The sequence below is a fragment of the Rhineura floridana genome, chromosome 4, assembly GCF_030035675.1.
Source record: "Rhineura floridana isolate rRhiFlo1 chromosome 4, rRhiFlo1.hap2, whole genome shotgun sequence".
NCBI lineage: Eukaryota > Metazoa > Chordata > Lepidosauria > Squamata > Rhineuridae > Rhineura > Rhineura floridana.
The window spans coordinates 114933187-114952925 of record NC_084483.1 but is presented as its reverse complement, the minus strand read 5'-3'; the positions used below and the strand labels follow the sequence as shown (position 1 = coordinate 114952925).

Genomic DNA, 19739 nt, shown 5'->3' with positions numbered 1-19739 from the left:
GAAATTACAGGGAAGCAGATTTCAGCTAACCATTAGAGGAAACCTCCTAATTGTATGAGCTGTCCAAGAGTGGAACAAATTGCCTCACAAGGTTCTGGGTCTCTTTTGTTACAGATATTGAAGAAGAGGCTGGACTGCACTGTAGATCCTTCACAGAGAAGGAAGCTAGACTAGATGACTGAGGTCTCTTCCAACTTCATTATTTTCTGTTTTATTCTAAAATATCTAAATTAAGCCCCATTAATCAGTTTTATAATAAGATACAGTTATAGAACTCTTTGCTTTCAGATGATATCAAAGTGTGTACAGGAAAGGCCCACTGGGAGATTGCCCTTTGCCTTACTGCTGTTGTCCATACTTGTCACCTCTAAACTGGGGTGAATGAGGTACCTATGATCTAGGAATTACTTACCCAGGAATAGGGGGAATCAGCTAAGCTCCCCGTCTGAATCAGCCCATTCTCCCTACCTTTACAGTTAATCATATAATTCCAGATTAAGTTTATTGAAGATTATAATTGGAAAATAGGAGACAGGCAGGGAGTATGCACAATAAAAGGTCTACCTAACCTATACTAAACAATCCGACCCTTCAAGCACTCTTATGTAGAGAGTCAAGGTCACTTTGGCAATCCATGGAGCCTCTTAAGATGATGATAAAGTATAGGAGAAAGTATTCCATGTTTCATGCTATTTAATCAAGAGGGTCATGACAAGTGACAGCTGGGAGGCAATCTACTGATGAAGTGGCTTGACCTAGACAGGAGCAAGCCACATGCAGGCTACCAATCCTTTCCTGCCAGACACATTGTCTGGATTATGTGACACAGAGGGTTTCATGACAATAGTATCTAGTTATTCTAGCCAAAGGTATGTAACCTTAAAGCAACAGGCGCTAAGTGAACCCCAAAGTAAGCTCTACATATCATTACTGTTAGGAGTCTATGGATGACAGAAGGAAATTATATAAACTTTGACTGAAAATGGAAATGGACTGCCTTCAATTCGATTCTGACTTATGGCGACCCTATGAATAGGGTTTTCATTGTAAGTGATATTCAGAGGTGGTTTATCATTGCCTTCCTCTGAGGCAGTGACTGGCCCAAGGTCACCCAGCGAGCTTCATGGCTGTGTGGGGATTTGAACCCTGGTCTCCCAGGTCATAGTCCAACACTCTAACCACTACACCACACTGGCTCTCAAACTTCGATTAGCCAGTAAGAATTTGGAAGTCCATCTTCCTATAAATACAGAAACTTATGAATGCTCCTCTGTGTGTGGAATTAGCTGGCTTGCTGTTACTTGAATCAGAATTCTTGCTTGTTCTCCCATTTCTGGTTATCTCTCCCCACCATTTCCCAATATTCTCTCACCTACCCACACCTGTCATCCCAACAGCCCATTTAATGCCTCAGCTTACCCCATTCAATGCCTCAAGTTTTTTGATGTTCTGTTTCCACTTGGAAGGTTCTAAATTCCCAGTCCTTACTGCAAATTTTGTTTCTGATTGTTTATTTGGACAACTACTATATACATAGGATTTAATTGATCCTCATAACATGCAGCAATGGCTTTGATCCTAAAAGTAGGCATCAGTATCTTAACACTGGAGAATTTCATGGATCATGTTCAGGCTGCACTGAATGTTCAGCCATTTTGGCTTCCTGTGCAAAAAGTAATGCTTTTAGGGTAGAGCCAAGGGGAACAAACTGCTGCAAATGCATGCTTTTCCTTCATACCCTGGTTTGGCGCCATGGTTCCCCTAATTTGCTGCTGCCCCGGTGGCATTTCCTCTCTTGGTTAGGAATTATCTTTCCTTCAAAGAGCATTCTCAGATGATTCCAGAAAATGCAATAGCATCACAATGCTATACAGGCATACCCTGCTTTAATGTTCGCAATGGGACCAAAGAGTATACTTTAAGCGAAAATAAACTTTAAGTGAAGCAATTGTCTTCACTTGTACTGCACGCAATCACCACTAGATGGCAGCGGCGTCATGCCAATAAAGTGTACGTTATTGCGAAGCACGTGAATGTTAAGCGGGGTATGGGGATGTATGGAGCATGTACGTTATAGCGAGGCGATGTTAAGTGAGGCGACGTTAAGCAGGGTATGCCTGTATAACTGATGAACTTTGGCTATGTATCAACACCAGTGAAAGTTAAGGAAGCAGATTTAGACAGCAATCCTAACCCTGTTTACCTGGGAATAAGTCTCATTAAATTCAATAGGAGTAGATGGTTAGGATTATACTGTTAGACCAGGAGCAATGACTCCTGGTTAATCCTGGCCAATCAAAAATCTGAGGGCAAATGAAGCCTATTCAATGCAATATTTCATAAATAGATTAACACATCCATCTTTTTGCAGTCAATTCCCCCAAATTTGCCCAAAGAGGGGCACCTTTCAACATTGATAAAAACATTAGCAAAAACTAGCTTCCCTTTCAGCTCAGCTATATTTATTTTATTATAACATTGGCCAGAATAGCTATTTCATAAATCCACTGATAGATTGCTAGATGGAAAACATGTTGATTTTTAATATAAAAATATTTGCTAGTTATAATGAAAATAATTTACTGCAATGGCCTTTCTTTTTTTTTTTCAATAATTTTTATTCAGATTTTCATAAAACATACAAGACGAAATCATAAAACATTCAAAGACAAAAAACAAAATCAAAAATAGTTAAACAAAAAGAAAAAAAGAAAAAAAAAACAAAAATAAAAAATAAAGAGTAAAATATTGACTTCCCATTTGTCAAAGATCAAATCAGTTATAAGTCTATAATATATAACAATCCTGTCTCTTAAGTCATATTATAAAATCACTTTCCTCCAGTAGTTATCTTACTTAATCATCAAATCTCATAAACATTACTTTATTCTTTCCACAAAAAGTCAAAGAGAGGTTTCAATTCTTTAAGAAATATATCTATCAATTTTTTTTCCAGATAAGCATATCGATTAATCCATCTCATTACTAATTATGATAATCTTATTGTCATAACCATAGTCAAAATAAACATTTCAATTAATCCATCACATCAGAATCTGTTAGGTTCAGTAATTTCAGTAGCCATTGTTCTATTATCCCTATTAGTTCCATTTTCCATCTTCCATCTTCAGTAGTCTTGTTAAGTCCAGTAATTTCAGTATCCAATCTTCCATTATCAGTATTCCATAATAATCTTGCTGTCAAAGCCATAGTCATATAGTAAGAGTCTGATGGGAATTACCTCTATCCCAAATATTTTCTTGCCATCCATTCTGAATAGGTTGCTGAAATACTGCTGTAAAATCATATCTCTGTTCTTTTTTTCAAAATACACTGGGTCATCTCTTGAAAGTTTTTCCATTGTCACATGGCTGCAGTTAATTCCATAGATTTTCTCTATATTGGGCTCCATCACATCATTCCAGTCCAGAAGATTATCCATGCCATTGATAACTTTATCTCTAGAATCTTCATTAATTTCTTCAGAGATAACATTGAGTTCCAAACAATAGATTTTATTTCTAAAGTCCATAGACTCCAAATCTTGTTCCTGTTCCACGTTTGTTCCAATCTCCGGGATCTCCTCTCTCACAGGGACCCCTGTTCCAGTCTCCAGGGTCTCCTCTCTCACAGGGACCCCTGTTCCAGTCTCCAGGGTCTCCTCTCTCACAAGGACCCCTATGTCTTTAATCTCCTGTGTCTCCAAACAATAGATTTTGTTTCTAAAGTCCATAGACTCCAAATCTTTTTCCTGTTCCACGTTTGTTCCAATCTCCGGGGTCTCCTCTCTCACAGGGACCCCTTCCAGGGTCACCTCTCTCACAGGGACCCCTATATCTTTAATCTCCTGCTTCATTTTACTCAATTCAATTTTCAGCTCCTTACAACCCTGTCGCAGGTTTTGTTTCGTTATCTCAATCTCATCCATTATTTTCTGAAACATAGTTATTTCCAGATTCTCAGCCACTTTCTTAATTGCCATTTTAAAAGAAAAATATAGGAAAACCACTTCTTATTTCAGCAACAATTGGGTTAATACTCCAAACTTGGTGACATCACAGTATAAACAGAGCAGACAGCCTTATCTCTCCATGCTTAAGTAAACAAAATGCAGTTCCCAGGATCGAAACAATTAATGGCGGTCGTCAGGAAACAGATTCGTCAAAATAAAATAGACCAAAAAGAGAGTAGTCTCAGACAATATAATATTCTTCAAAATAAAAATCTGGAATAGAAATCCCTCTTCTGTGTATATCTTTAGAATGCAAATCCAGGACAGCTTTTTGCAACAAAAACAGAGATAAGCTATTAATTAGTGAGTAGCAGAGAGAAGTTATGGCTCCCCAGTGAGATGTCAAAAACCGATCAATCTGGCAAATCTCTTTTAAACAGCAACAATTTAAGTCAAGTAAAAGAAAAATATAGAAAGAAGGGTGCTTGCCTGTTAGTGCGTTCTCTCTTAGAAGATAAGATGAACGTTCGCTTTATCAGATAGAGCTTGTTGTTGAAAATCCGTCCCACCTTCGTCGGCTGGACCTCGTCCCATAAATTAATGAGATCTGGTCGTCCCAACAAAAATAGGCTTTGAGGTTAATCTCTTCGTTTCTCCCTACCCGGGAGAAGTTTAATCAGTCAAAAAAAAAAAAAACTGACTGATATATCTGAATAAGCTTCTTTTGAGGCAGGAGCCCGTCTCAAAAGCAGGCACAGGCTAAGTCACCCTTCCCGGAAGTCTGCAATGGCCTTTCAAAAATATTCATAATTGCATTTAAATTATAGTCTTCTATTAAACAAATTTAAAAGTGAAAACCGTAGCACATATAAAAGGGTATGAATAACTTACCTGTTCATTCTTGGTCAGCCTGGTTTTATTATGAATATCTGATGTAACCAAGTTGAACCCATGTCTCTCAGACAAAATTCGCAACAGCAAAACCACAGTTCGACTCCCACATTTTCCAACCCTGTTGTACACCACTTGGCTAGGGAATGGAAGTACCTAGATAAAAAGATACACGTTAGCCTTTCAATTTAGAAATCTTTAAATGCACAAAATAATTTTGCTGTGATGATAGCTCCAAAATTGATTGCATGTGTTTCAGATATCAAAAGAAAACTCTGAAAAACCAGGAAATGTTTCTTCTCGCTCTGTAAAGCTATTACAGCAAACATGAAAAGAGTCTTATAAGATTTAACAGAATTATCATGGGCTAGAGTTCTAGTTTACAAAAAGTTTATGCCACGATAAATGTTAACTTTAAAATGCCACAAGACCCTCACCCCCATAAGATTAAATTAGTTACTCAGTTGGTTATGGTTTCCATTACCTGGAAAGAAGAATGGGATTTTCAATTAGCAGCACCTTTCAATTAACAGAGGAGACTACTTGCATACTTGTCACTTCCCTACCCGGTCTGGTTGTTACAGAGGAAGAATTTCAAAGCATGAATAATATGCTTCAATTCTAGTAAGCTTAATGCCTGCCTTCAGAGTTACACCTCCTTGCAGGAAACTTCTCCTGAACAATGAGAATTAGTACTCTTTGGTGAAGTAGAACTTTAATTATGCATTGAGTAATGCATTGAGCTTGAATTAATTAGTGAACCAATGCTACTGCAACAAAAGCTAGCTGTCCCAATATCTAAACTGGCTCCTTCTCAGATGGGAATTAAATGGATGACAGATACACCAGGTCTTATAAGTCTATAATAAGATACATCCCAGAAGAAAATTAACATGATAGTTAAAACATGCATAGTTCAGGAGCTGTACATTAATGTCTAAATCTTGTTGACTGCATTATCAAGTGATTTACAGGTGTGAGTTAGTTTTAAGACTGGCTTACATACTGTCACACATAATGTCCAAAGAGTAGCCATGTTAGTTTGATGCAATAAAAACATCACGTGGTACCTTAAAGGCTAACTGTATTATGGCAACATCTTTTGTAGACCAGAATCCGCTTAATGCTTTGCAATCGAATTCAGTTCTGTACAACTGAACACTGGCTAACAAAACAACCATGAAATAACTAGTCTTTATTATATTAGCATCCAATACAGAACTTTCTCATAAAATCATAGAGTAGTAGAGTTGGAAGGGGCCTATAAGACCATCAAGTCCAACCCCCTGGCTCAATGCAGGAATCCAAATCAAAGCATTCCCTACAGATGGCTGTCCAGCTGCCTCTTGAAGGCCTCCAGTGTCGGAGAGCCCACTACCTCTCTAGGTAATTGATTCCATTGTCGTATGGCTCTAACAGTTAGGACGTTTTTCCTGATGTCCAGTCGAAATCTGGCTTCCTGCAACTTGAGCCCATTATTCCGTGTCCTGCACTCTGGGACAATCGAGAAGAGATCCTGTCCCTCCTCTATGTGACATCATTTCATGTACTTGAAGAGTGCTATCATATCTCCCCTCAGTCTTCTCTTCTCCAGGCTAAACATGCCCAGTTCTTTCAGTCTCTCCTCATAGGGCTTTGTATCCAGTCCTCTGATCATCCTTGTTGCCCTCCTCTGAACCTGTTCCAGTTTGTCTGCATCCTTCTTGAAGTGCGGAGACCAGAACTGGATGCAATATTCAAGATGAGGCCTAGCCAGTACTGAATAGTGGGGAACTAATACTTCACACGATTTGGAAACTATACTTCTGTTAATGCAGCCTAATATAGCATTTGCCTTTTTTGCAGCCACATCACACTGTTGGCTCATATTCAGATTGTGATCAATGACAATTCTCCATTATATTTATTACATTTATATCCCATCTTTCCTCCAAGGAGCTCAGGGTGGCACACAATGGTCCCAATTTTATCCTCACAACAACCCTCTGAGGTAGGTTAGGCTGAGAGACAGTGACTGGCCCAAGGTCACCTAGTGAGCTTCATGGCCGAGTGGGAATTGGACCCTGGTCTCCCAGGTTCCAGTTTGACAATCTAAGCACTACAGATGTTTGAAAGCACGGTACAAAATAGAGTTCATATGTGTTAAAGGTAAAGGTTTCCCCGCACTTATAGTGCGAGTCGTTTCCGACTCTTAGGGTGATGTCTTGCGACGTTTACAAGGCAGACCGTATATATGGGGTGGGATTGCCAGTTTCTTTGCCGGCCTTTCTTTACCTCCCTGCCGTACAAAAAAATAATCAGGAGTTTTATAAAAAGTTTTATAAAAAGGAGATCTAAAAAATACCATAATTCTGTGAAAATATTGCCAGAATAGGCAGGGTACAAAAATGTTTTCTACTGTGTACATTCTTCATCTGCAGAGCCTGCATTGCCAAAGTAGCCTTACTTCATCTGCATATCACTTTAAATCATTAATACAGTCTCAACAGGTCAAACTGAGAAAATAATCACAGAAAGCTGGCCTTTGGGAAATCACAGCTTTCACTTACTTTTCAATTCTTGTTGTCTATCTGACACAAAGTCATATGGCTGAATCGAATTACATGCTCATGACAAGCCACGGGAAATATTATTTATTCATGAGTAATATCTCGCATATTTTAAAACTGCTTTAACAGTGCTCTGCAACAGCTATCCTTTATATCAAAGATTTATCATCTACTTTAAGTAAGCATCAATAAACAGTGTATTTTAAAAAATGGTAAAAGCCTTCTTATTTGTTTGAAACTTTCAAACTACAAAAAGAAAGCATACTGAAAGAGAAGACTAGATAAGCTGCAAATCCATGAAGCTCTCATCAGTTTTGATTAGATGCATTCTGCAGATGTTAAGTTACATTAAGCATTTTGTGGAATTTATTTCTTTGGTTTCTTCACTTACGCATCTAGACTCGCATTTCAGTTATGGAAAAGCACAGCTTTAATTAAGCACCTAACATTTCTATAGTCATATGACAATCACAAGGGTTTGTCTGTAAATAATGTTGCAGGTCTATGTCCTCTCCAGGTGGTGGAAGAGTTCCTATCTCTCTCACCTCCCACTTGTCCTAACCAAACCCATTGGAATCAGACTCAGATTCACTGGTGTATTTTTCTCCAGTATGTTTAATGAGAAACTTCCACCTAAAATGCTTCATGGATCAGTTTATATGTTACATAGGATTCTGCATCTTTACACAGCATCATTAGGTATTACTACTGAAACACTAACAGGTTGTCGCAGCAATTAGACACACACTCTTACAACTCTTAAGTAGATTTGGGCAGGTGCTTTCTACTAGCATAAGGAAGGTGTCATAGAACAGGAATGCATGCCCTCCTAGGTGGGAAAGTAGGGGCCAGCTGTGCCTGTCATCGCAGTTGTCTGAGTGTCTGGGGCGATGGCACCTCACTGAGATCCTCCTCCTCTAGAAGAGGTGTGCATGGAGGCAGCATGCTGGGAGAAGGGATGGGCTCCTGATCAGCCGGCATTCCTTCTGTTGTAATGGAACCTAGGGGGGAGAAGCTGTCACTGGCAGAAGTACTGAAGCCTACTATCTCAGCATTTCCTGGTTGCAACCCACTAGGATCCTCCCCCAGCTCCCATTCGGTACCTTCTATCTCTCTACCTTTTGATTTATATCCCGCCCTTCCTCTCAGCAGGAGCCCAGGGCAGCATGTCTTCTTCATCATCATCATTACTCCAGGGCCATTCTGCAGGGCTCATGACACAACTCATGAGCCATCTCTGCTGCTTGAAATGTTTTTGTTCTTTTAATTATAAAGTGTTATCAAGTGCATATTTATTCATTATTTCCTAAATATTGCTGGCAACAAAGGTAAGGAATATAACCTTCAGAAGGAGTTAGGTGCTAAAATATAACTGTGCAAAGTAAGCTTCACAATGAATCAAGTGCAATCCGGTGAGGTCCATGTGGCGCTTTCATTGACATCTCTTTGGTGCCCGGTAAATTTTTTCCCCCAGGCATCAGATAGGCTAAGATGATGTTTGTATTAGAGTGCTGCCAAAGCTTACCCCCAGTAAAAGATCCCATAGGAGAAAAATTTTCCATCACTCCTCACAGGAACAAAGCACTGACTTCACAACGCACATCTTTTTTTAAAAAAAGTCTATTACTCCACTAAGTGGTAAGGAGTTCTATTATTGCTAGCCCCAGGGATATTTCTCCACAGTGTTTGTGCAACCAGCCAGTGTTAAGAGACTTGGGCGCATAAAGTGATATCAATAAAGATAGGCTGGTGGGGGAGAACAACCATGGTATGTTTGCTAAACTCTTAGGAGTCATATTTTGTTGAACAATCCATAGCAAAACACACATCATGGCTTAGCACTAACAGGCATAGCACAAATGAGCAGGTTTTTGGACAGAAGATTGTGGCCACAGTGCTCTTTTCCTGGTCCTGCTGTTGTCATGCTACCTGGAGCTAAGCCATGCTTTGGCTTAGACTTACATCTTTACATGGGATAGTGATTTGTTTCCCCCAGAAAAACAAAAAGCAGTAAACCAAGAACCACAAGTGGTTACAGCTTATGATTTGTCTTGAGCAAGACAAACCACAAGCCCTGGTTTGATTGTAGTACTAAGCCAAACCATGGCTTAGCTCCAGGTAGTGCAGTAGAAGCAGGACCAGGGAAGAAGTACTACAGACACAATATTATCTCCAGGAACCCGCATATTTGCTCATTCATACTAAGCCATGTTTTGGCTTAGTGTTACATGTGAATCAGTTAATGTGAAATTGTTTTTGTCAATATTATGAAAACTCACTGTACTCTAGAAGTTGAAATTCAGTCTAATTTACCTCTGAAAACACATTCAAAAATTAAAGATTATCAGCAGGAACTACATAAGATCAAAAAATTAGCTGAAACAAATTGAGACCAGAACCTAAAATGCTATATGCCATTCACTGAAGTATGCAGCTGTAAAATGAAAAATGGAAATGGACTGCCTTCAAGTTGGTCCTGACTTATGGCAACCCTATGAATGGGGTTTTCATGGTAAGCGGTATTCAGGAGGCTAAGAGACAGTCACTGGCCCAAGGTCACTCAGTGAGCTTCATTGCTATGTGGGGATTCAAACCCTGGTCTCCCAGATCGTAGTCCAACACTCTAACCACTACGCCACACTGGTTCTCTAGCTGTAAGATAGATGGCTATAAATAAAAGGGCAAAGTGAAGCACCTAAAAATTCTTGGATGAATTCTTCATTGTCCTACAGAGACTGTATTATTGTCAGTGGAGAAAAAAGATATAAAGTAGTGATAGCTCACTCATAACATGCTCACTGTGTCACCACAGTATTTGCAAAATACAAAGTCCGAAAGATGTTGTACGTGTATGAATTCATTTCAAACCACATTTATATTTTTCCAGGAAAAGCAATCCAGAACAGTGTTGTTAGAATTGCCACCCAAGGTGCAGGGTTGCTTACTAATAGAGATGTAAAAATTCTGGAAATGTTTAAGCCGTTTTTCCTGTTTTTTTCAGAAAAAAATGAATTTTTTTGGAAAAATTGGAAAAATGCAATATTAGCACTTTTTACAGATTGAAAGTCACTTTGTTACTTGAGGAACATCAAATGTAATTATGTACAAGTTGGTTTGGTATAAAATTATCACATTTGGTATATTAAAAGTACATTTAATTCAAACATTATTTACAAATTGAATTTACTTTTTTAGAATTTCCTCTTTTTTTGGTAACAAACAGATCTACAATATTCTGAACTGTAAGGAACCTCTTTCATTTTGCCAGTTTATGAGGAGCAGGCAAAAAAGTTTTTTTTTTAAAAAAAGAAACCATCAACATTAATAACAAAGAAAATTATTTATGTCTCCGCTAGTTCTTCATAGTGTCAAGCAGATATAAAGCATCCATTCCCATAAAAAGAACTGAGGAAAAGGGGGGGGGACCAAGATTCAATGAAACATTTTATTCATCATGCTAAAATAAAACATTCCATTTTTTCTTCATTCTTTCCAATTTTTTTTTTTAAAAAAAGGCTTTGGAAAAAAGTGGGAAAAACTGATTTTCCCCCCTGAATTTTTCTGGTTTTTTCCCCTGGCCTTCACATCTCTACTTCCTAATATTTCAAGTTTTTCAATATTTCTCTAACAAAATTTAAATAAATGTGACTTGGCCTAGGGAACAATATTTGCCTTTTTATGTATGTGTCCCACTGATTGTTCTGTACATAACCTACTTAAGAAATCCCAGAAGAAAGCAAATACCCCACAATAATTTATTTCTCTCTCTCTCTGGAGAAGCATCCTGAATGCCTTTTAGGTACACAGGCCAACTTGCTTAAAGTTCAGCATCCTTGGCAGATACTTCATAAAGTGTTTAATAATAAATGTGATTTTTAAAAGGTGGAATACTCACAGCAAACAAAGAAACATCACAGAGCTCCTACCCTCTGACAATGGTTGTTTGTATCTAAACATAAGAAAAGCCTGCTGGACCCAGCCAATGGCCCAACAAGCCCAGCATCCTGTTCTCACAGCGGCCAAGCAAATGCCCATGGGAAGCCTGCAAGCAGGAGCTGAGTAGAGGAGCACTCTCCCGTCCCATGGCATCTGACACCTGTTTTCAGAAGAATATTGCCTTCGATTATGGTGGCAAGAACACAGTCATCATGGCTAAGCCTTTGATGGCTTTATCCTTCATGAATTTGTCTAATCCTCTTTTAAAACCATCCAAGTTGTTGGCCATCATTGTCTCTTATGGGAGTGAATTCTACATTTTTAACTGTGTAACTCCCTCCCCTGAGATATATGATCAAACCCTTCCTTGGTAGCATTTGGGCATGCTCTAAACACATTTTTGTTAGGACATTTTTGTGTAATGAGGAAGTACAATAAGCAGTGCCCCCCTTTTTTTGGTTGGCCTTATACTGGTATGGCTAGCTGTGAAATATTGACTTGAAGTGTTTTCCACTTTTGTGATTATGTTGTTTTTGCAAGGTCTGAGCAAGTTATATCAATGAGATTAAACGGGAAACCTATCAACATAACCATCATCAAGGTCTATGCATGGAAGAAATTGATCACACACCAAAACAAGATGTGCTGATAATCATGGGGGATTGGAATGCAAAAGTAGGGAAGGGAACAGAGAAGAATTAGGAATTGTGGGGAAATGGGGCCTAGGAGACAGAAATGAAGCAGGAGAAAGACTTATTGAATTCTGTGAAGTCAATTATTTGTTTCTTGCGAACACATTTTTTGAGCAACCAAAAAGATGACTGCACACATGGACATCACCAAATGGTCAATATGGGAATCAAACTGATTATATAACTGGTAACAGAAGATGGAGAAGTTCCATACTTTCTGTGAAAACAAGACCAGGAGCAGACTGTGGTACAGATCATCAGAGCTGCCCCTAGGCACCGGGAAGCGGGGCAGTTGCCCCGGGCTCCGCACTTTGGCGGGCCCCACACTTGGTGATCTGCATATAAAAGCAGCAGCCACATCCTCCTCACGGACGCAGTAGCGAGCTGAGGGGAGCGTAGAAAAGAGCCAGGAGGAAGAGGTGCAGTGGTCTCCTGACGGCCGTGGTAGCGAGTTGGGAAGGAGAAAACCTCACAGCGAGAAACGCTAAGTGAGTCTACAACAAAGGCTGCAAAAAAGGGAGCTGCAGCCGAAAAATACAAAGCTGCCGCCGCCGACAAATACTGCAAAAAAGGGAGCCGTAGCTGCAAGCTCCTAGCAGCCGAAATACAAAGCCTCCGCCGCTGCCTGGAGGAAAGGATATATAGGGAGAGAAAGAATGTGGGGGGCCCCCAACTATGCTTTTGCCCTGGGCCCTGCACATGCTAATGGAGGGCCTGCAGATCATGAACAGAGTAAAGCTGAACAAGAACAACAAAGCAATCATAATGCCAAAATACAATTTAAATAACATCCCAGAAGAATATAAAGATCAAATAAGTGCCCTGGGCCCACTGCCTGCTCTCAACGTCCCTGCAGAAAATTGATTACAAAATCTTCAAATGTATGCTTCTGAATACCAGTTGCTAGTAACTGCAGGAAAGGAGAGTGCTCTTGTGCTTAGGTCCTGTTTGCAGGCTTCCCATAAGGCACCTGGTTGGCTGCTGTGAGAACAAGATGCTGGAGTAGATGGGACATTGGTCTGATCCAGCAGGCTCTTCATATATTCACAGTTTTATTTGATTTATGAATAGCTTCCCATGATGCATCCTAAAGCAATTTACAATATAGTTACAGTTATTACTAAGTTATAAGGACAGGAGTAGGGATGGGGTTCACTGCCTAGTTCCGATCTGCTTGTATTCCGATAGTCTGTCATTCAATCCTGATCGGCCATTTTTTGGTTCCTGTTTGCTTCTGCACTTGCCAATTCGATCTGCTGTGGATTTCTTTGGTGGCGAAAAAAAATTATGCAATTTTTAACATAAATGCGTATGCAAATTCATGGAAGTTAATGGATAATAGATAATTGTAGTTATGAAGATAATTATGTAAAATTGGGGGGTGGGATAAAAAAAAGCCATGCTGATAACAGCTGCAGCCTGCCACAAGAAATCAGTATTGGTCCGAAAAGACAGCGGACTGTTGGATTCAGTCAAAATCCAGTACTAAGTCCAAGTTAGCGGATATTCTCCCCCATCCCTAGATAGGAGTCACAAGTCTTGTCTGATCATTATTTGTAGTTGCTACTGACACAGCTCCTCTTCCATGTCTTCTGGCACACTTGAAACATTCAGGGAAGGAACTATACCAACCTTTCACGTCAAGACAGGCTTTTAAGACAGAAATGAGACGGATTCCTGCTGCTTCAAAGTATTCAGACTGCCTGTGTGACGTAGTAATTTAGACCAAGGTTCAAAGTCTTACTCAGCTATGAAGGTTTGGGGGGGCATGGAACAGTCACCATCTCTCAGTCCAACTGACCTCACAGGGTTGTTGTGAGAATAAAATGGGGAGGGGAAGGACGATGTATGTCACCTTGAACTCCTTGGCAGAAACGTGAGAATATAAATAAAATAGGAAATAAGACAAAAAAGCAAATGTTCTGTCTTTCAACTGCAAATCTACACACTAAATCAAAACTACCACTACTACTACTACTGATGATGATGATGAATGTCACAATATGTTGGGATCATGGTTCTGCCTGTTACTGAGTGGCATATAAATGTAAATAAATAAATATTTCCACCTTGGGCAAGGTCCTGGAAAGATTACTTTATTTTTAAGTTGTTTAATATATATTTTAATTGTATATTGGATGTTTATGTTGTGAACCGCCCAGAGAGCTCCAGCTATGGGGCGGTATATAAATCTAATAAATAAATAAATGGAGGTGAGAAGAGAGACCTACCCAACAAAAAAGTTCTATTAAAAGTTCTGTACTATTAAACTCAGGGGATGGGTGGAGTCTCATTCCCATCCTGCATGATGCAATATTCTCTGCAATGCATGAAGAAATAACAGGGGAGGGGTCTCTCATTCTGTGCTGTGCATTTGGGGACAACTCATAATCAGATAAAAAAATGTATGGTAACAGGTAATTACAGGGATTGCATTTATGGCTCCCCAAGTATTGAAAACACTTAATAAGAAAAAATACCACATTATTTAATTTTTGAGGCTCTCACCAAAAACATTTACTGGGCATTCCAAATTACAAGAGACAGCAGTAACTAGACTTTTATGGCAAGCATATGTGCAAATCAGCTGTACTGCACTAGTCATGAGTATGCAGAGGTTGTACTGCTATGTAAACCTATTTACAATTGAGCCGTACTGAACTTAAGTGAGGCGTTAGTTCTTTGCAAAAATATGCAGCATCAAGCAGATAGCAACTTAAAATAACGTAGCTTATATCAATCTTGCAAACAATTCCACAAAAGCAAATATCCATAGGCAATGTAAATCATTGTGGCTACAATACCTTGGAATAAGTTACACTAAACTCATGGGGATTATTTATGAGCAGACATGCATAGGATTGTGCTGTGTGTTACATCAATAGCCAGGGGTGGTGTGAGGTGAGGGGAGAGGAGCCAGCTCTCTCCCAGTTTACAGGAAATTTAGTGCTTGGTCAACTCAGCTATTTACAAATCCATATTACCAAGGACAATCTGCTAGCAGATTTATTCATTTTATTTATTTCTATACCTTTTAGGGAAGCCCTATCTAGATTTCTGTCTAGATCCCCCCCCAATGAATTAAAGTAACAGATGGCAAGACAATTGGCTTAGTGAGTAAATAGGACATAAAAATAAAAGTGATAACGTGTCTCTGCTAGTGTGATTAATTTGGATAATCTCCTTCAGCTTTCAGAGTTATTTACACAACATTTGATAAATGTCTCAAAGCCTAAGAGTCACACTTAGCACCTCCCACTGCCCTCTTGCATGGTTCAGCAGGCTGTTAGCAGCCGGATTAAATGGGAGGCAAGGGGCAGAATTCTTTACGCCTTTCACAGGCAATCAGTTCAACATGATTCCAGTCTGGCATCTCAAAACATCTGGTTCACACTGTGAAGATCAAAGTTACAGCATGGCAATTTTCAGGCTAGATGGATTTGGTCCTAAAGACCATGACAGATAACAGAAGCGTTTGGTACAACAATCCCTACTGTTCTGACCTGGAGTCTTGTTGTTTACAAATCAAAACTATCCTATAGTTGTAGGAGAATGTTAACAAAAAGTAAGTGAAAAAGGACAAGGTGAAATTTTGAAATTGATAGAGCAGGTGAGGCGGTAAAGGAAAGAAACGTTTTAAACAGTGCTATAAACTCACTACAGTGAATGGCTGCAGTGTTGTAGCTTTGTTTCATGAATGCATCATATTCCTAACTATTTCTTGCCCAATACAAAAACCAAAATAAATGAAGCCAAACCTTTAATGTGGGCTACTTTTCAGAACAGTTAAGATTCCAAATATTTGACTGCTGATTTATGGTACTTTTCCCTACTGGCACAAAAGAACTCTGAGTGCTACAGCAGACATGAAAATATTGTGCCAGCTAAGAGAGAACCGCTGATTTAGCCAGAAGATCAGAGTTGCGGCCAGAGATATGCAATTCTTTATTTCACTGACGTCATAGCCTTTGCAGGTAGAGGTTGTGAGTGTTCTGCCGCAACTGGGCATTATTGTACTGCCTGCAATCTTGTAGGTAGAATCCTCTTTAATAAATCTGTTAGCAACTGATAAGGTCTGATTGTCTGTTATCATGCTTCAATTGGCTGCTCCTGGAAAGATTCCTTAGTTCTGTGTTTGGGGTGGTTCTTTCTAGAAGGCAGACATCCACCCTCAGGCCTGGTTCTCTGCAACTTGGAAGGCATGGCTGTGCATTATGTTTTCATCACGCATCCATTCTACCTCCTTTGCTCAAGTGAATCCTCTTATCATCTTTGTGCAGTTAAGTGTTTTTTTGCTGAATTTATTAGTTGCTGTTCAAGATTACGTATGAATAAAATAGAAGATTTGAGTTATATAAAGTGTGGACTGGACGTGAGTTATCTGCCTGGGTAGATGTGTTGAGGCCAGAACAGTGACCACTATTCAGTTGCGGAACAACTTTAAGGATAAGCAGGCAGAAACAAATTCTTTTTATGTAAAGTAGTACTATTTACACATCAACCCTTTAAAATGTATAAATTATGGATAGCATGCTTACATACATAAGTGAGGCTGCATAAAGCACTGGGCACATACATTTTGTGCAGCTAAACCAATTTTTAAAAAACACTTTCCCTCCACTTCCTCTTATACAAGCAAGCTCTTCTTATGCAAGTTTAAAGATCAACATGTATTGTGGTTGTAACAGTGCACAGAATGCTCTCTCTTTTTGTTGAAAGTACAAAAGATAAAATGACTACCCTGTTTGGAAGATATTTCTAAGATGGAGAAAGTTACCGATAGAATACAAGCTCTGCAATTCTTTTGAAGTAAGATTTTAAAAGAAATTCACCCAACTTTCTGAAGCTGAAGTAGTGACAAGGGAATCAGTCTGAACAAATCCTGTTCTGCTCAATCTGGAATAGGTCCATCTCAAATTCCTGTTCACAATCAATCTGCTGAGCTTCCTAGGGGCAATGGAGGGACCTCCTGGTGTTAAGCCCATATCCTCCACTTCTTGAAGACAGGGCTGTGGAGTCTGTACGCCAGACCTTCGACTCCGACTCCTCTATTTTTCTACTGTCCGACTCCTTCATAAATGGCAAATGTATATTTACTAGTAATAACAAATTTACTGTAGTAAAATGGTAGCACAAGGCATTTCATCACCACCACGTGAATCCAGAGCTTGGAAAATTATTTTTTGAAACTACAACTCCCATCAGCCCCAGGGATTGGGCTCGTGGGAGTTGTAGTTCAAAACAGTAACTTTTCCAAGCTGTGGATTCATGTGGTGGTGATTAAATGCCTTGTGCTACCATTTTACTACAGTAAATTTGTTATTACTAGTTAATACACATTTGCCATTTATGAAGGAATTGGAGTCGGAGTCGGAGTTGGTACATTTCTACCGACTCCGACTCCACCCAAAATTGCTTCCAACTCCAACTCCACAGCCCTGCTTGAAGACCTTCCCTTATAGGTGTCACTATCCTGAATGCAGTTAGTTTGGAAAGTGAGGGCAGAAGTGAAGGGAATAAGAGACCCCAGTTCAGATTATGTTAATTAGAAGGATTTGGGGTTGTAGTTGTGGTGTCCAAACTAAGCAAGTTTGTTCAAAAACCCACAGTTCAAGAGCCCCATAATTTTTGTTATCACTAGCTGAAGCTGAAATCTACAGCCTAGTTTTAGTATTGCTGTTTGTGTCATTCTTTCCAGAGGGGAAAGAGTTGTCTCATTGTAACTTTCCACAGGGATGTATATATTCATATTTAAACAACATTGCAATCCAAACCAAAGCCAGGCAGCAGTGGGGCTTAATGTAAGCACAGGACCACCACACATCCTCAGCCTTGCTGCTCATGTTGGCCACAATAGCAGGCATGAATGGGGAAGGCAAATTGCTGTGCCAGCTCAGGATCCAGCAGACTGAGGGCCAGCTTAGCCCCTCCCCTAGAATGCTCCATTTTGGGGCTTTCCACTGGTGGCACTTTCATCTATCTGTGGGTAGAGGCCAGCAGGGGTGGGGCAGGTGTGTCCTCCTGCCCAATTCAATTCCCCAAAGCCCAGCACAAAGGATTGCAGAGATTGTAGTAGGTTAGTGCAGACGTTTGGCTGAACTTGAAATAAAAAAGTAGCTCACCTTACGAGGGGGTGGCCCATGATCATCCAAGTAAGTGGAATTTCCTAGAAAGAAAAAAAGTGAGATATAAAAAAAAATAATGTTTTAGAAATTAAGGAAGTGACAAACATGGAGTAATCAACTTCTAACAATAGCTTATATCAATTCAGATAAACACAATGCTTCTTTGCAGAGATATTTCAAGGACAGATAAGTAGAGGCATTCAGAACCTCTTCTTAAACAGGGTAATAGTTCTGTGCGGAGATTAACATAAAGATTGTCTCCGTTATACTGATAGAATAAATATTCAAGCAGAAGAATGCTCCTAGGAGGCAACGACTGATAGCAGCTGCTGCTATTCCACTTTCTGAAGCCTATTTTTGTTTTCAAATTTTTCATTTATAGTATCTAAAAATGAAATTTCAAGTGGTAAGGGTTTTCTTGGCCAAGAAGAATTCTCTATGCTGGAATCATATAAAATCTATCATAGATTTTATACAAGATGATATTTGAATGGCTTCTATATTGCCTTGATAGTTTCTAAATTGGTTTGAACAATACATTTTTTGCCCAGGCCATGGCTTCTCTTCAAAACTATGAAATGCATTAGTTATTATTGATATAAAAGGAAGAACTCTTCATTCTATTTCAATTTTATAGTAAGCACTTGTCCTTGTATGACTAATTCTTTTAGAATTTGTTATTTAGGCAGTTGAATTATTTTTCTCTATCCAGAAAAATAACATTGGAATCCCAAGGTTTCAAGGCTGCATCTGAAGTAATGCTATTTGATGTTAACAAAGAACCCCTATGAAATGCATATACTACAATCGACATGAACTTCAGATAGCTAAATGACTTTAGAATTGTTATACAATTCTGCATGTGCATAGCATTTATATATTTTAAAAATTAAAGTAATCTTGTGTAATTGCAGTATTAAAAAAAACAGAGCAGTAGGCCAATTAATATATTTAAGGAACTTTTAAAAAATGCTTCTAACAATGGTGATTCCATACCTTTCTGTGGTATACTTCACTGTCTAACATTTTTATGCTGTAAGAATGTTTTCTGTTTCACAATTTAAATCTTTGTGGTATTTTTAGTCTTTAATTTTTTCTCCTCTTTTCTGCCACTAGGATTTGTAGTTCAACCCCACCTTCAGGTAGCAAAAGGCGCTCCGGAATCATTCTTAGGAGGCTCTCGGTTGGCTGCTACTTCCGCTCACCCAGTCCTCATGGTTAGTTTTCCCTTACTGAGGAAAGAGTCATGGGGAGTAAGTGTAAGAGGGCCTGGGTTGATCATATTTGAAGGCCCCAATTCATTTTTGGTGTTCAGTATCAGGATGCTTACTTTACCCACTGCAGAACTTTATTTCAGACAGAGGTGAAGAGAAATTAATTTAAAATTGTAATAGTGCATTTAGGTTCTGTCATATTATTAGTTGCATTTATTTGTGATACACAGAAATTGTATGTAGCAAATTAATATTTTTAAAAGGAATATACATTTATTGTTTTATTGTATGCTTTTGAATCACACATGTCCAATGAAAAAGAAAAATAGTGCATTTAGGTTCTGTCATATTAGTTGCATTGATTTTAAGTGATACACAGA

The 19739-nt window shown here is 39.1% G+C and overlaps 1 protein-coding gene across 1 annotated transcript in view; it reads right to left on the bottom strand.

Moving 5' to 3' along the window:
- Positions 1–19739, bottom strand: part of UST (uronyl 2-sulfotransferase) — a 245445-nt gene that overhangs the window by 129845 nt on the left and 95861 nt on the right. Inside the window, exons 2-3 of the mRNA XM_061624081.1 lie at positions 18143–18186; positions 4844–4999 (exon numbers count right to left, since the gene is read on the bottom strand). Coding sequence (XP_061480065.1) covers positions 4844–4999; positions 18143–18186 — 200 coding nt within the window. The remainder of the gene's footprint in view (positions 1–4843; positions 5000–18142; positions 18187–19739) is intronic.